Genomic DNA, 13,841 nt, shown 5'->3' with positions numbered 1-13,841 from the left:
CTCCATTTTGTCTTTCATAAGTTGAAAAAGTCCTAAATTGACCTGTGTTGTTAAATAAACTGACAAATACTGCCTGTTTCTAACCCTCCTTGACTGTGTGTAGAGCGGTCATGTCGCTGGGAGGGTTGTTAACCAGTGTAATGGGGTCAGTGTGAATTTTTCTGTATGACACAGGCTATTGCTGCTTGTCTTTTTTTGTGGGCTCAGGTGGAAATGCATGAAGTAGTATCTTAGATTAAGAAGCCAGCGGTGATGTTCCTGGCTCGGCTCACAGGAAAACGTCCCACGGGATCTGGCCGATGGATAGTCTGCATCTGATGATCACTCTTATCTCTGTCTTTCCCCTCACCCATGGGAGCTTACTCTACCAATTTAGAGTTCCCACTGGGTTCCCATCTCAGAGAGACATTGCAGTGTAGTAAAGAGAAAAATATCCCCTTTTGTTTGAGAGACATTGAACATGCAGCTCCTGTTTTTGACTGTTACCAAGCTGAAGTATTTTACTGTGCTTTCTGTTTCTTTGATCTTGATTATCAACTGAACACTTTTTTTTTTTTGCTGCAGGTATCAGTGCAACCTCAGAAGACATCCCCAACAAGATCGAGGACCTGCGGTCAGAGTGCAGCTCAGACTTTGGAGGGAAGGACTCTGTGACCAGTCCAGATGGGGAGGAGTCAGGCCACGGTAGGAGAGTGTCACATCCCCGCTAGGCTAGCTAAGCCATCAGTCCAGTGTTTATCTCGTCTAAACAGCAGCAGCCAGAACTATCAATCCCTGTCACCCTCACAGCTGCCACTGTTTTAGTTCTAAAAAGTTGTTAGATAAAGTTGTAGTGTAGTGTTAAATATTCGTTGTTAGCCTGGTTGGGGAATCACAGATGGTGGCCAGACTTTTCATTCTTACTGAAGATGATAAGCTATTTTCTTCTCAATAATGGCAATGTGCTTTTGAGAAATGGTGGTTAATTTAGAACATGTTCTTAATTGTCAATTGTGTATCCTCTTGTGTTTTTACAGGAGCACACCATCTAACATCTCCACCCTCACAGTCCGATTCCTTACTTGCCATGTTTGATCCCCTCTCCTCTGCTGAAGGTAATCTACACTCCCAGAATGCTCTACAGCCAATCAGAGCTAGAAATGAGTATCATTAAATCTCAACACTAATGTCGTGGGCTCACAGAACAGCTTGAGCTCTGTGAAATTAACCAAGAGTGCCTCGTACAGCCCTTACCCCAATTACCGGACTTATTATAAGTGCAAGTGAAATGTCATTTCATTTGGCCCATTTAGGATCCCAAATTATTCTTAGCGCGCTTTGTCCCTGTGCATTTTGTTTGTAGCGCAGGTGGAAATAGTGGGAGTGAGGAATGGTCGCTGCTGTGTGTCTGTGGCAAGGTGAAGGGACGACAGGTTGAGAGACCTCACCCCAGGCTCTTTGGCACTGTCCCCTTGTCCCACTGTGCTCATGGCACGAAGCTGCCATTGGAAGCTTTTCAGGAGAGAGAGTGTACCCTTGGAACAGGTGGCCTACCTATACCTAGGGCTCATCTCCCACCAACATCTCTCTTTAGCACTCTACCCCCACTTTTGAAGTGTTTTTCTCCACTCACTTTATAATGTTTAACAACTACTCTTTAGAGACAAGTGAGCTTTTTCATCTTGGTATACCTACTTGTAGAATTTCTTAAGTATATTTAAGGCTTTAAAAATAGTTAAAAAGAAATTTCTACCGAGGGAAAAAGTCTTTGTGAATCCTATGCAGTGGGCTGGTAACTTAAATACTAGAGTGAATGTAATGGAAACTGCTCATACAGGGTGTATGGGGATGTTTAAATGTGAGCCATATTTATGCAGAAAAAAATCCATCAACTCAAGAATCTTATTATGTCTTTTATCACCTCAGGCTCCTCCACTGGAACAATAGTAAGGCCTAAAGTGCACTACGCCAGGCCCCCTCACCCTCCCCCGGATCCACCCATCCCTGAAGCTAGTGCCCTGGGGCAGGAGACGCGCCACTCTCTCTTCACGCCTCACTGCCTGGCCCAGGCTGAGCTGGAACACACCAAGCAGCGTCACTCCTTCCCTGACAGGCTAGTTCGGAGCCGCAGTTCTGACATCGTCTGCCCCGGCCGCCGGCCAACAAGTGACCCTGGCCTTAACCGGCGGGTCGCAGTCGAAGAGCGCGACCCTGCCGGAGCCTTCGCCTTAGGACCATCCTCGTCCCCCAGCAAAGACTCCCTGAAAGGAGAGGTAAGCAACTACAGCAGTGCAGTTACTGCTGTGTCAAATCATTTTTTTTCTTTTTCTAGCTGCTGGGGAGCAAACTAAAAATAAGTAAATGGTTTATTTTGTATGAGTTGCAGCTGTTGTGTGTAATAATCTACCTGCCTGTGTCTAAGTGTGTCTTGGTCATTTCCGTCTAAAGGTTGAGGACAGAAAAGACAGTGACGATGAGAAGTCTGATCGCAACAGACCATGGTGGAAGAAGCGCTTTGTGTCGGCCATTCCCAAAGGTAAGGAAACTGAATGCACCCTCTTCTAACCAGAAAAATGACCTTTTATAGATTTAAAAGTGATTGGTTTGATTGCTGTGCTCCTTTATCACTCCTTTTATATTTGTGTTGTGTAAAAAAAGTTATCTTAATCGCAACTGACAGGAAATATCACACTTTAAAGAGCAGCGTGAAAACCAATTTATAATGTGAGAAAGAGAATGATGATCCATGTTGTCCACTCCATTGCTGATGCTCCAGTTGGAAAATTATGTTTCTTGTTGTTTGAAGTTACTCCAGAGACGTGTCCAGTCCTTTTTCTCTCACGTCTCACTGGCTGCAGATTTATAGAGACTTTTCAAAGCTAATCAGTCATCAGAGGAGCTTTAGCTGTGTAGATTGTATGGCTGTAGCCCTCCCAGCAGTGCTGTCAGCCAGTGGCTAATGGTCATTAGATAGACCTTTCTGTCATCAGCACTGATAGATGACACATCTCTTGTTGCAGTTCTACTCTACAACCATCTCTCATACATCTGTCTGGGAAATAATGAGCTGTGCCCACACAGAATGACTGCTTATTACTCTTAGAGATAATGATGTTTCTTGAGTAAACATTGAATTGATATTCATAAAATGGAGGACTGTGTGCACATGGACAAGTAGAGACCCGCAAAGCTTAAACCACCCGCCAATTGTCTGTAGAACCCGTTGTGTTTGTCCTGTTGCTCTGCATGGTGACGCACAGTCAGTTGTCCAGTGGTGCAGCAGGCTGTGTGTGAAAGGCCAACCCTGTCTGTTGTATTCCTCACAGTGCTGTATTGGACGGCTGAGAGTGATGTCCCAGGTAACGCTTCCATGCTGTCGTCATTGAGCTAGCTTTCCTGCTGGAGCCAGCGGCTGCGTGCCCATGCTGCTTTATAGATGTCGCCCTAGAGCTGTAGAGCTGTGATGTGACATGTTGTAGCCTGAGTTCCTAAGTGCACACTCCTCATCCATGCATCCGTTTTACCACCCTTTTTCCTTTTTTTTTGCAACAATATCTTACATTTTCCTGTATGGAGAATACAGAATATCAATGTAGATACTTCACCCAGTGTTTCCTGTGTGTGTGTCATCAAATTGTATCTGTGTCTCTCTTGTTTATCCTGTTTGCACCTTTGTGTTAATAGGATAAGCATCATTAAGCTAATTTACATCTATATCGACCAGACTTAATCAGTTGTAGTAGACCTTTGTGATATTCTGGTATGAACCAATGGTTTGATTCACCATTTCAGTATTCTTTTGCTTTTTAAGTAAAGTTCACACTACACTAGACTTTTTTTTTGTTTGCTATGGTATGACCATACATGTACTGAGATTTTTGGTCTCAATACAAACCCAAAAAAAATACCAAAGATTCACCAAAATGGCTGTCAACAGGTGACTCATGATCAGCTCCATCCGATGAGAGTAAAAGTTGTGTCCATTCGCTAATCACATGTCTCTCCTCTACAGCTCCTATAGCAGCATTTCGGAAAAGGGATAAGCAGGAGAAAGACGAGATCACCCCGGAGCGGATCCCACAAGGTCTCTCCTGGTTTGGTGTAATTTTACTCCCAGACTGACTCCAAATGTCCAAACTGCTGGGAAGTCTGCGAGTGCTGATGGCTGTCCAAACTCACAATTCGTCCAGTTTCACAAGAGAGCTCAAGCGTACTTTCTGCAGACTCGCAAAGAGTCTGCTTGGGGTGCAGATTTCACCAGACTTTACAGATTTAAACGTACTGCAAGGAACTTTTAATTGGTTCTGAAAAAGTCTCATTTCAATATAGATCCCTCTACATGACATAGAGGGCTGTCTTATCAGTGGTTTATGTAGCCTTGCAGTCTCTGGCACTCACCAACTGACATGAACAACAATTAACACGTCACAGTATGAACAACTGATGTCTATGTGGGCTCAGTCCGCAAGTCCAGATGGAGGACATTTGGATTCAGCCTTAATGCTGCTAACCACATCCTATACTACATGTGGCTATCCATTATAGTTGGTTTGATTGTAATGTATGTCATGTGTGATTGGGTTTATCAGATGACCCATTGCCCAGACAGAGCTGTCAGGCGCAGGCAGCTGAAGACATCCTGGACAAGTACAGGAACATCAAGAGAACCAGTCCGAGTGATGGAGCCACAGGTGGAGCTTCTTATGATGGGACAGGAGGTCAGTAAATACTGTTGTGTATATCTAGCTATCACAGTAATTGCAGTAGATGCGTCAGAATCAGGTTTATTGCCAAGTGGCTTTCTGGAGTTGTCTGCCTTGGAGTTTGGTGCCATATACTATAGAATATATGAAAAAAATACTGTAAAAACACAAAGAAAACATAGTTATTACCCTCTTATTGTATATGTTGACAGATCTTTGTGTGGATGACAACGTGCACGACTCTCCCCGAGAAGACACCCTGCAGAACATTTCCACAGATGACCTCCCGGACTCAGCCAGCCAGACAGCACAGCAGCATGACTCCAAGTTCTCATTCAGGTCTGGAATTCACAGTCCTGCAGAAAACCACAAAACCAATATACAAACAATCACTTAAGACTTCTCAGCAGATCTTCTCAACTAATGCTGTTAATTAGAAACTTTTCCTTTGTGTCTTCCAGTGATGCAAAGAAGAAGTTGAGGCTGGCCTTGTGCTCTGCGGACTCTGTGGCTCTGCCCATCATGGCTCCTGCAACCACAAGAAATGGACTTCCTGATCACATGGACTCTGAGGGTAGGCAGTTCTTTTGAATCTATGAAAATATGGAGCTTTTTGTTTCTAGCGTTTTTCTATTTGAGGTAGAACATTTTAGTGCTTCTGTCATGGCAACAGTTTCCACTGATCATGAAACATAATTTTTGAGGATGTGTTTTAAAAGAGATTGCATTAATTTAAAACTTGGTATTATCTGCTAGACTTCAAGCAACTTTGTCACAACTCTCTGTAGGGAGCAGGCTACAAGCGCTTAATGTTGGCAAGCATCCAACTTGCTGAAAGTGTCCTTAAGCAAGACACCAAATCTGTACCACCTTCACCTTCTGACTTGCCTTCCAAGGTTTGGGGCAAGGTTGGAAGAGTGGGGGATGTAAAAAGAGAATTCCCATATGGTGTTGGTAAAATGTCCCATTATTAAACCATTGTACATATTAGAAATAGAAATACTTGTGTAACCACATAGATTACTTGTGCAACATTCATCAGAAAAATACAAGTATATTGATACTGCACAAAATAAAGTCAGAACTCTCAAGCTTCCCCCAAAGCTCACCGTCACTTCCTGAAGTGAGACAATTGCACACACAATCAAGTTACATCTTGTAAAATGGTCAACAGTAAAACCATAAGACTCCATCTTTGTGGTCATCAGTCAAATTGTCATGAGGAGGCAGCAGGTTGATCAGATTACAGCAACCAGCCGGTCCTTTGTGAGCAGCGAGCAGTGTTGTCTAATGCTGTCTCCTTATCGTCCTCTCCTGCAGACAATGAGATCGTCTGCTTCCTGAAGGTACAGCTAGCAGAGGCTATCAACCTTCAGGATAAGAACCAGATGGCCCAGATCCAGGAGACCACGCGCTGTGTCAGCCGCTTCGATCCACGCACCTGCAGGAAGCTGCTGGCTGCCATTGCGGAGGATTACAGGTAACTATGCAGGCCTGGGTAGCTGAAGCAAGCCCACTTAAAGCACCCCATGGGTCCTTCATTTTGTTACTGTTTCTTTGTTCACTGCTTAATGTCGTTTAAGGCCACTACAGAGATGTAGCCAGGGATAATAAAATACAAATGTTTGTGTGTGTTTCCTTTAGAAAGCGGGCTCCATACATAGCTTATCTAACCAGGTGTCGTCAGGGCCTTCAGACCTCTCAGGCCCATCTGGAGAGGCTCCTCCAGAGGGTGCTGCGAGACAAGGAGGTGGCTAACCGCTACTTCACCACCGTCTGTGTTCGACTCCTTCTGGAACACATGGAGTCCAAGATGCTTGACTTCATTAAAGGTATCTCACAATTTTTGCATTAGAGCTGGGTATCACCACTGATTTCCTGAATCATTTCAATTTCCACTTCATTTAGTATTGATTTAGTGAGGGATATTTAAGTTAGGATACCAATTTTTCTCGGATATGAAAGAAATTCGGAGGGAACTCTTTGTTTAAATTGTGCAAGAATTTCTCTCACCTGGTTCATTATTAAAAATCTTAATGTTTACATTGAAAATTGAATAAAATGGCTGCAGACTTTTGTGGACAAATTAATGGAATTTTGTTATGATTTAGCACTGGATTATTAAATATACCACAATGACAGAACAGGAAAGTAATAACAGAATTAGGCTTACACAGTTTACACAGTCTTTGTGGCTATTTGGATATAGATTTTTGAGTTAAGGAGGTGCACTGAAGTCTCTCAGCATAGTTTTTGTGACAACTATCTGTAGTTTATTACTACATCTGCTACTCTATGCTTTTCACATACTTTTTTAAGGATCATAAAGTTAACCATTGTTCATTTGTTTGGACAGCCAACATGGTAGTGAAACAAAGGTGGCTAAAGATGTCCTGTTTAAGTCATAGATATAATGTAAGGTTTACTGCATAGTGACCTACCTTTAAAGTTTGATGATTAAATATCAGCGTCTCTTTTTTGTATTCATCATCTCAATTTATTTTCAAGTATTGTAAATGCCTGTAAGTCTTTACACGACATCCCTTCCAAGCCTGACTCGCTTGAAAACAGCTATGTTCTGTTCTGGTGCTACATCTGTTGTTTCTCTGCTCCCCTCCAGCGTTCCAGGGGTGCACGGCAGCGGATGACAAGACAGCAGCAGTGGAGGATTTTCTGCGCTACTTGTACGGTGCCATGGCCCGTGATGCCATTTGGCAGTATGCGAGCGAGGACCAGCTGCAGGATGCCCAGATGGCTATCGAGCGCAGCGTTATGAATCGCATCTTCAAACTGGCCTTCTACCCCAACCAGGATGGAGATATTCTCAGAGACCAGTGAGTAGCTGGAATGACACCAGGGCCCCAGAGTCTCAGCAGGCAGTATTATGTTTTATTTCAGTTATTTTAGGAAGTTTCTGGGCTGTTAAATTGAGCATCAACTTTAAGATATATTTAAAAGCCACTTAATCGATCGCTAGGAAAGGAGAGGAAAAACATTTTAAATGACTTGCTAAATATTTAGACTTCATATGTTACCAGAAGAGCTGCACTGTTGGATTGGACAGATTGTGTCTCTCTTGTTATATACTGACTTTGTTTATCTCCTGCAGACTTTTTTATGAACACATCCAGCGGCTCTCGAAAGTGGTGACGGCCAATCATAAAGCTCTTCAAGTCCCAGAGGTAACTTCATTGTGACTTTGTCTTCATGACATCTGTGCATTTCAACCCAACGAAGAGACTTGTTGGTGCATGTAGGTCTAAGAAGTGTTGACATTATGTTTGTAACTTTTCTGGTTGCAGGTTTACCTGAAGGAGGCCCCCTGGCCCTCCGCTCAGTCTGAGATCAAGACCATCAACGCGTACAAAACGCCACGTGACAAAGTTCAGTGTATACTGCGCATGTGTTCCACCATCATGAACCTCCTCAGTCTGGCCAATGAAGACTCAGTCCCTGGGGCGGATGACTTTGTCCCTGTACTTGTGTTTGTCCTCATTAGGGTAAGTCTGTTCTTCATTTTACACCACAATCAAATTTTCATTCATTTTACTGCCAGTATTGATTCCTTACTGATAATTTTGTTTAAAAACACAAACTGAGAATTATGAGAAAATATTTCCCTAAATGACTTCAAGGCACCCTAGAGGCTTCTATTTGCAGACCTTTGTGGATATATAATACATATTTACATATTTATAATTGTGATCTGTATGGCGTTGTGTGAGGTTCTTTCAGTGGCTAATGTGGGCCCATCCCCACATCTCCTCCCCTCCAGGCAAACCCGCCCTGCCTGCTGTCCACCGTTCAGTACATCAATAATTTCTATGCCAGCCGGCTGAGTGGGGAGGAGTGCTATTGGTGGATGCAGTTCACCGCGGCGCTGGAATTCATTAAGACCATCGACGATCGCAAGTGAAGCAGAACAGCCACCTGTATGGGCAGACTGCGGGGGAAGGAGCCGGGAGACTGGGAGACTTCCCAACCAACTGCTCCCTCTGCACAGCTTAGAAAACCTGGCCCTCAGCCTGCTCTTTATTTGTATAGCTTGTACATAGCCAGAGACGTTGAAAGATTACAAAATATATATTACTGTACGTATGTGGACAAATCCAGGTTTTAGCCGTGCTGAAAAAAACGGCCTTTGGGAAAAATTAGCAAGATGTTAACTTTGAACCTGATTTGGATTTTTCCTTCTCGTTTTGTCTCTTCAATCATATTTCACTTTTGGGGTCTGTATTAGGAATTGTATATATATACACACAATTATCATTACCATTACTGATATGACATTAAATCAAACTAAAAGATAATCCTATATGAAGGGACCAGACTTCCTTGATGTGATCACTGATCTTTTTTCCCCCCCTGAGTAAGAGGGAAGGGCTTCCAATTAAATTACAATATAATGTTGATTAAATGCATTGTAACGTGGGGATTTACAGTGCGTGATAGTTACTGATGGGATTTAGTGGCTCATAAACACTGAGATCAATTCACAATAACCATAGCACTCATAAGGTTAGTGTATCAAATAGTAGGGCAGCTTATTTTGAGAATTGTTTACTTCATCTGATTCCCAAAAACAAGTGTGTCAGTGACAATTTGGACATAAGGGCCCACATATTTATACGAAATAAAATGTATTTATTTCTGTAATTCTATTTAATGCTTTGTTTATCTCATTTAAAAAAAAATGCAAATGCATATCATGCCCGTTTAAGATGTCTGAGGCGAGTGGTGTTATTATAAAAAAAGCTTGCAAGAAAAGCTTGAGTTAGGAAGGCACCTTAGTGATGAGTGGCCCACGGGTGGGGATGCTGATACAGGGTCAACTGGTGCACAAGAGCAGAGGTGGCATTTTTTTGGAAATATTATTGAAATAGTGCCTTTGATGTGGGGGGCGCTCTGTACAGGTAGATTTCTTTTTTTTTTAACCTAGCATAGGCATTATCCCCACCCTTCCCCACCTGCCAAACACTCCAACAGGCCGACCACGCACCACCACATCGCTGATTGTCATGGCTCAGTCCCTTTAAAGCACTTGAGTTTGAACAAATTTCCCCTCTGGTGTTCTAGATCCTACCTCAGAGTTGAAACCAATGAGCCTGATATCAGTGTGTATACAGTAACTGTCTTGCATTGGTTCACAACAGGGTACTGGATCACTTTTGCACTGGTTAAAAATTAGTGAGGGGAAGGTAGGAAAATATAGATGCTATGCTGCTGTTATGCTTGTTGTGGTCACATCACCCTTAATTAAAGGAACACTTCACCTAAAAATAAAATTTCAGTGAAAATCTTCTCACCCCCATGCAGGTGGAAAGTTGGGAGAAGTTTTGTATTCTACAAAACATTTCTGCAGCTTTACAGCAAAACCACAGTACAGCATTCTCCTAAACAACTGAAGTAAATGGGGATTTGTTTAAAGAAAAAAAAAAAAAACACAAAATGGCTCCATACAGTTTGTCCAGCGTAGTCCAAGTTTACGGAAGCCCTGAGATCCCAAACTGATTTGAAAAGATGTTATTAACACCCTTCAACACACACACTTCAGATGCTGTTCAATCTAAGGCTTTTAGCTTAGCAGCTACACTGAAAGGGTGTAAGGGTGTTTTTTTTACAGTCTTTTTGAATCAGTTTGGGATTTAGGGATTATTTAAACAAGTCTCCAGCTACGTCAGTTGATTTGGAGCAATCAACTGATGTGGCTGTTGTCTACTGTTGCAATGTTGTTTTGCTGTGAAGCTCCAGAAATGTTTCATAGACTATTAAACTGCACCGGACTTTCCATTTACATGGGGGTGAGTAGATAATGCCTGAATTTTCACGTTTGGATGAACTGTTCCTTTAACACAAGCCTTTCTTAGCGAACAAAGACATTTTAGATTTGAATCGTAGACCTGAGATGCCACATGTGTCCACATGGGCAGACTAGTGATTATTGGATATTAGCTCTCTACCTCCTCATAAGTTCAAGAAAGGGACTCTTGTTTATGTGCACTTATATTTCTTTTTCTTTCCCAATTTGGCGTGCTGTGATATCCCAGTGTCATTGTAACTTTCCAATTATAATACAAGCATGTCTTTAATTACCCAGAAATGACTAAAACTCATCCTGTCTTGAAATCCTCTGCTTCATTTTTGCGCACTCACGTGCCACGTGTATTATAGTTTGATAACCCTTGACTTTTCACCATAAATGACCTGACAGCACAATACACAGTAGGATAGAAGAGCAAATAATCAACACTATTGACTTGTTACTGACTTGCAGTTTATGCTAAAGTGGTTGGTGTAATACGTGAGTGTGGTTTTTAATCTAGTGAGCGCGCGTGAGACGATCGTGTGACTGCTTGACCCTCTGCCTCCTCTTGCATGAAGTCATTGGATGGTCTGTACATTCTCATTCATGATAAACAGTAGAATAGGATTAGCATCTGCCACAGGCCAGTAATTGAACCTGCAAGAGGACGCAAAGCTTCTCTTTGTGTCCGTGATACTTGCATATCAGAACTCAATGATTTATTTTGCACAAAACAGATGTGTTTTCCTGAACAAATTGACAGGGAGCAGTGCATTTTGAAATGTCATCACTTCTCGTGTAAACATTTTGTGATTTTGAAATAATATTTGAGTAGCTGAGTTAAGCACCTGACTGTTACTCTTTTGAACAGACGAACATCCACATTTATGGGCAACCTCACAAATGCGTTTTTTCGCATCCGTCTACAGCAGCACGTGCGCCAGATTTGTACGTGTCTGTGCAGTATGCTTCCTTGCAGAGTCTGTGTAATCAATTTGATGAGAAAACCATGCACTGGAAAATCAAGTTGCAGGTTGCATCTATACTAATTAGGTTTATGTGATGTCACTTTAATTGGAAATACATACTCCACAAATCTGATGAAATTATTTGGACCTGGCTTATGTTTCTGCGTTCCCACTGATAGCAGGTCGCAGCAGCTCCATATGATCCTGGAGAAGTACTGATCAAAACACTGCATCATTTACACAAAATCACATCTGACTGTGATAGCAACTGTACTTTTAGCTCTGATTGTATGCAAACCACTGGACAGTGGTGTCAAGAAAAACCGACTGAGTCGGTCTGTTCTTCAAAGCTTTACTGCTCTGCTCCCTGTGCAATTGAGTTGAAAGCAGAGAAAGAATAAAATAGAGTTTTACATCTTAACATCTAATTTTACATTTAATTGTAAGCTTGCACAATTATGACATGCGGGGAAATCCGGTTTGTCTTTACTGTGATTAATGCATTATGTAATTCTTTAAAAACAATAAAAGAAGCAGAAGTTTTTTTTTTCTTTTCTTTTTCTTCAGTGGCTCTTCAGACACATTGTGCACTGCAGCAGGACTGATGTCGCACCTACTGTTCACAACGGTGTGTCATTATTCCGCGGCTCCTCGGACAGTTGTAGGTATATCTGGCCGACAGTTCGCACAATAGGAGAGATGGCGGGGAAATTTATGCGAGGAATATAATTGTTAGTGGGGGCAGTGGAGCAGCATCATCCAATCTAGCAGCCACAAATAGCAACCTCTCAGCAAACATTTCATTACAGCTGACAAGTGTACGGCGGATTGTAATTGGAGATATCCCCTCATCTAAAAGCCCTCCTTACTTCACCGATTGCCTTCTCTAATACTCATCTTTTTTTCATCATAAACTTCTTCGTGGGGTGCTTTGTGTCCCCTGATGATATCTCGCAATTGTTAATTTAAATTCAAATTTTGGTGTGTGAAGTTAATTAGTTGCATAAGCCAATGGCTAGATAGGCCAGATTTGGAGATTGGATCTTTTGACTATGTGGCACTTAGCTGATTTGAGATACAAGGAGGCTGGGTTTTGTTTAGTATCACGCTGCTTCGCGTGCTGTATTATTATTGGCTGATACCTTCCTCAGTGGTGAACTGGAGGCAACATGGGGCTGCGCGCTGTTCTGTTACTTCTAATTTATAGAAGGTATTGAAGCGGTGGAGTTTGTTTTACAGGTGACGGCAGATGGATCAAGTGAGGAAGACGAAGAAGAAGAGGGGGTTGTTGGACTCATCTGACTTTTATATTGATGTCATTCTGTTGCTTGAAGACATAAACAGGCCTGAGGTCTCACCCAGATGGCTGTGGAGAGACAGATGATCAGTCCAGTGGGGCTCGTGCATGACTTCACACGTGCACTGGTAGGCGAGCCGTGGAAGAGGGACTCCCCCTCCGATTAACTGCATTTGATAAAACCCCATAAATTTATCCCGGACTGACTTCCTGTAGCCCTCACTATAAAGCTCCCACTAACTTTAGACAACAATGGGAAGTTATTAAAACACTTCTGCAGGAGGAGCTTGTTAATCTTACAGTAGAACAATAAAATTGCCATTCATATAATTATGATAAATAATTCATAATCTATTGTAAAGTTTGGGCAGTAATAGATCCCTAACGATGGGCTGAAATTGATGTAATCCTAGAGTAGACAGATTAAAATACGGCACTATAAGATGACTAGGCACACCGTTATATGGTACAGACAAGGCTGTAACTATAATACATATACAGGGTGACACATCCCCCACTAACATGTAAATGTACTTAAAGCATCCCCCCCCAATACACTGATGTAAAAGATAGGAGCAAAAAAAAAAGGGACAAAACAACACACACTGCAGTCCAAACTAGTCATGAGCAAATGCAATCATTCAATAAGTAAAGTGGCATGAGAACTGCCACCATGCGTGGTCGCCTTTACTTGCTAATGATAAATAATATTATTACTTTGTTTGACTAAAGTGCAATCAGCTTTCTTTCAGTCAGCTTTCATTCACAGTACGTGTCATCATGAACAAGAGGAAGGCGTTAACATTCAGCAGGTTTTTGAGCATCCTCAGAAAAGAAGAAAAGTTGTGAACAGGGAGAAAATGAGAACTGCTCAGATGATGGAATTATACACCATGTTGTCAAAATACCCAGCATCAAGACATTGTGTTAAAATACTGCTGTTGTTAAAATGAGATTCACCCAGACAAATAGTAGGCTACTTGAGTAAAGTCTGTAGTCTTACTGTATGTTATTGTCTTTCAGTACTTCAGTACTATATATAGTGTATCCCATGAGAACTGCACATATTTATATGAATGTATATAGTATAG

At 42.1% G+C, this 13,841-nt stretch overlaps 1 protein-coding gene across 5 annotated transcripts in view; it reads left to right on the top strand.

Annotated features, from left to right (window-relative positions):
* Window positions 1-11,998, top strand: part of gapvd1 (GTPase activating protein and VPS9 domains 1) — a 34,228-nt gene extending 22,230 nt beyond the window's left edge. For 4 of the 5 annotated variants that reach the window (XM_037097838.1, XM_037097837.1, XM_037097836.1 and 1 more), the window contains 14 exons: window positions 565-684; window positions 1,017-1,094; window positions 1,906-2,252; window positions 2,428-2,515; window positions 3,992-4,063; window positions 4,569-4,697; window positions 4,895-5,021; window positions 5,144-5,256; window positions 6,003-6,162; window positions 6,327-6,514; window positions 7,303-7,516; window positions 7,792-7,864; window positions 7,985-8,182; window positions 8,458-8,598. In XM_037097838.1, the coding sequence (XP_036953733.1) occupies window positions 565-684; window positions 1,017-1,094; window positions 1,906-2,252; window positions 2,428-2,515; window positions 3,992-4,063; window positions 4,569-4,697; window positions 4,895-5,021; window positions 5,144-5,256; window positions 6,003-6,162; window positions 6,327-6,514; window positions 7,303-7,516; window positions 7,792-7,864; window positions 7,985-8,182; window positions 8,458-8,598 (2,048 nt within the window). Of the gene's footprint in view, window positions 1-564; window positions 685-1,016; window positions 1,095-1,905; window positions 2,253-2,427; window positions 2,516-3,991; window positions 4,064-4,568; window positions 4,698-4,894; window positions 5,022-5,143; window positions 5,257-6,002; window positions 6,163-6,326; window positions 6,515-7,302; window positions 7,517-7,791; window positions 7,865-7,984; window positions 8,183-8,457 lie in introns of all 5 variants that reach the window. The other variant, XM_037097834.1, reaches the window with a different exon arrangement.
* The last annotated feature ends 1,843 nt before the right edge of the window (window positions 11,999-13,841 follow it).

This window comes from Acanthopagrus latus, chromosome 5, assembly GCF_904848185.1.
Source record: "Acanthopagrus latus isolate v.2019 chromosome 5, fAcaLat1.1, whole genome shotgun sequence".
NCBI classification, from domain to species: Eukaryota; Metazoa; Chordata; class Actinopteri; order Spariformes; family Sparidae; genus Acanthopagrus; species Acanthopagrus latus.
Note: the sequence above shows the minus strand (reverse complement) of the source record. Positions and strands in the feature narration are given on the sequence as shown.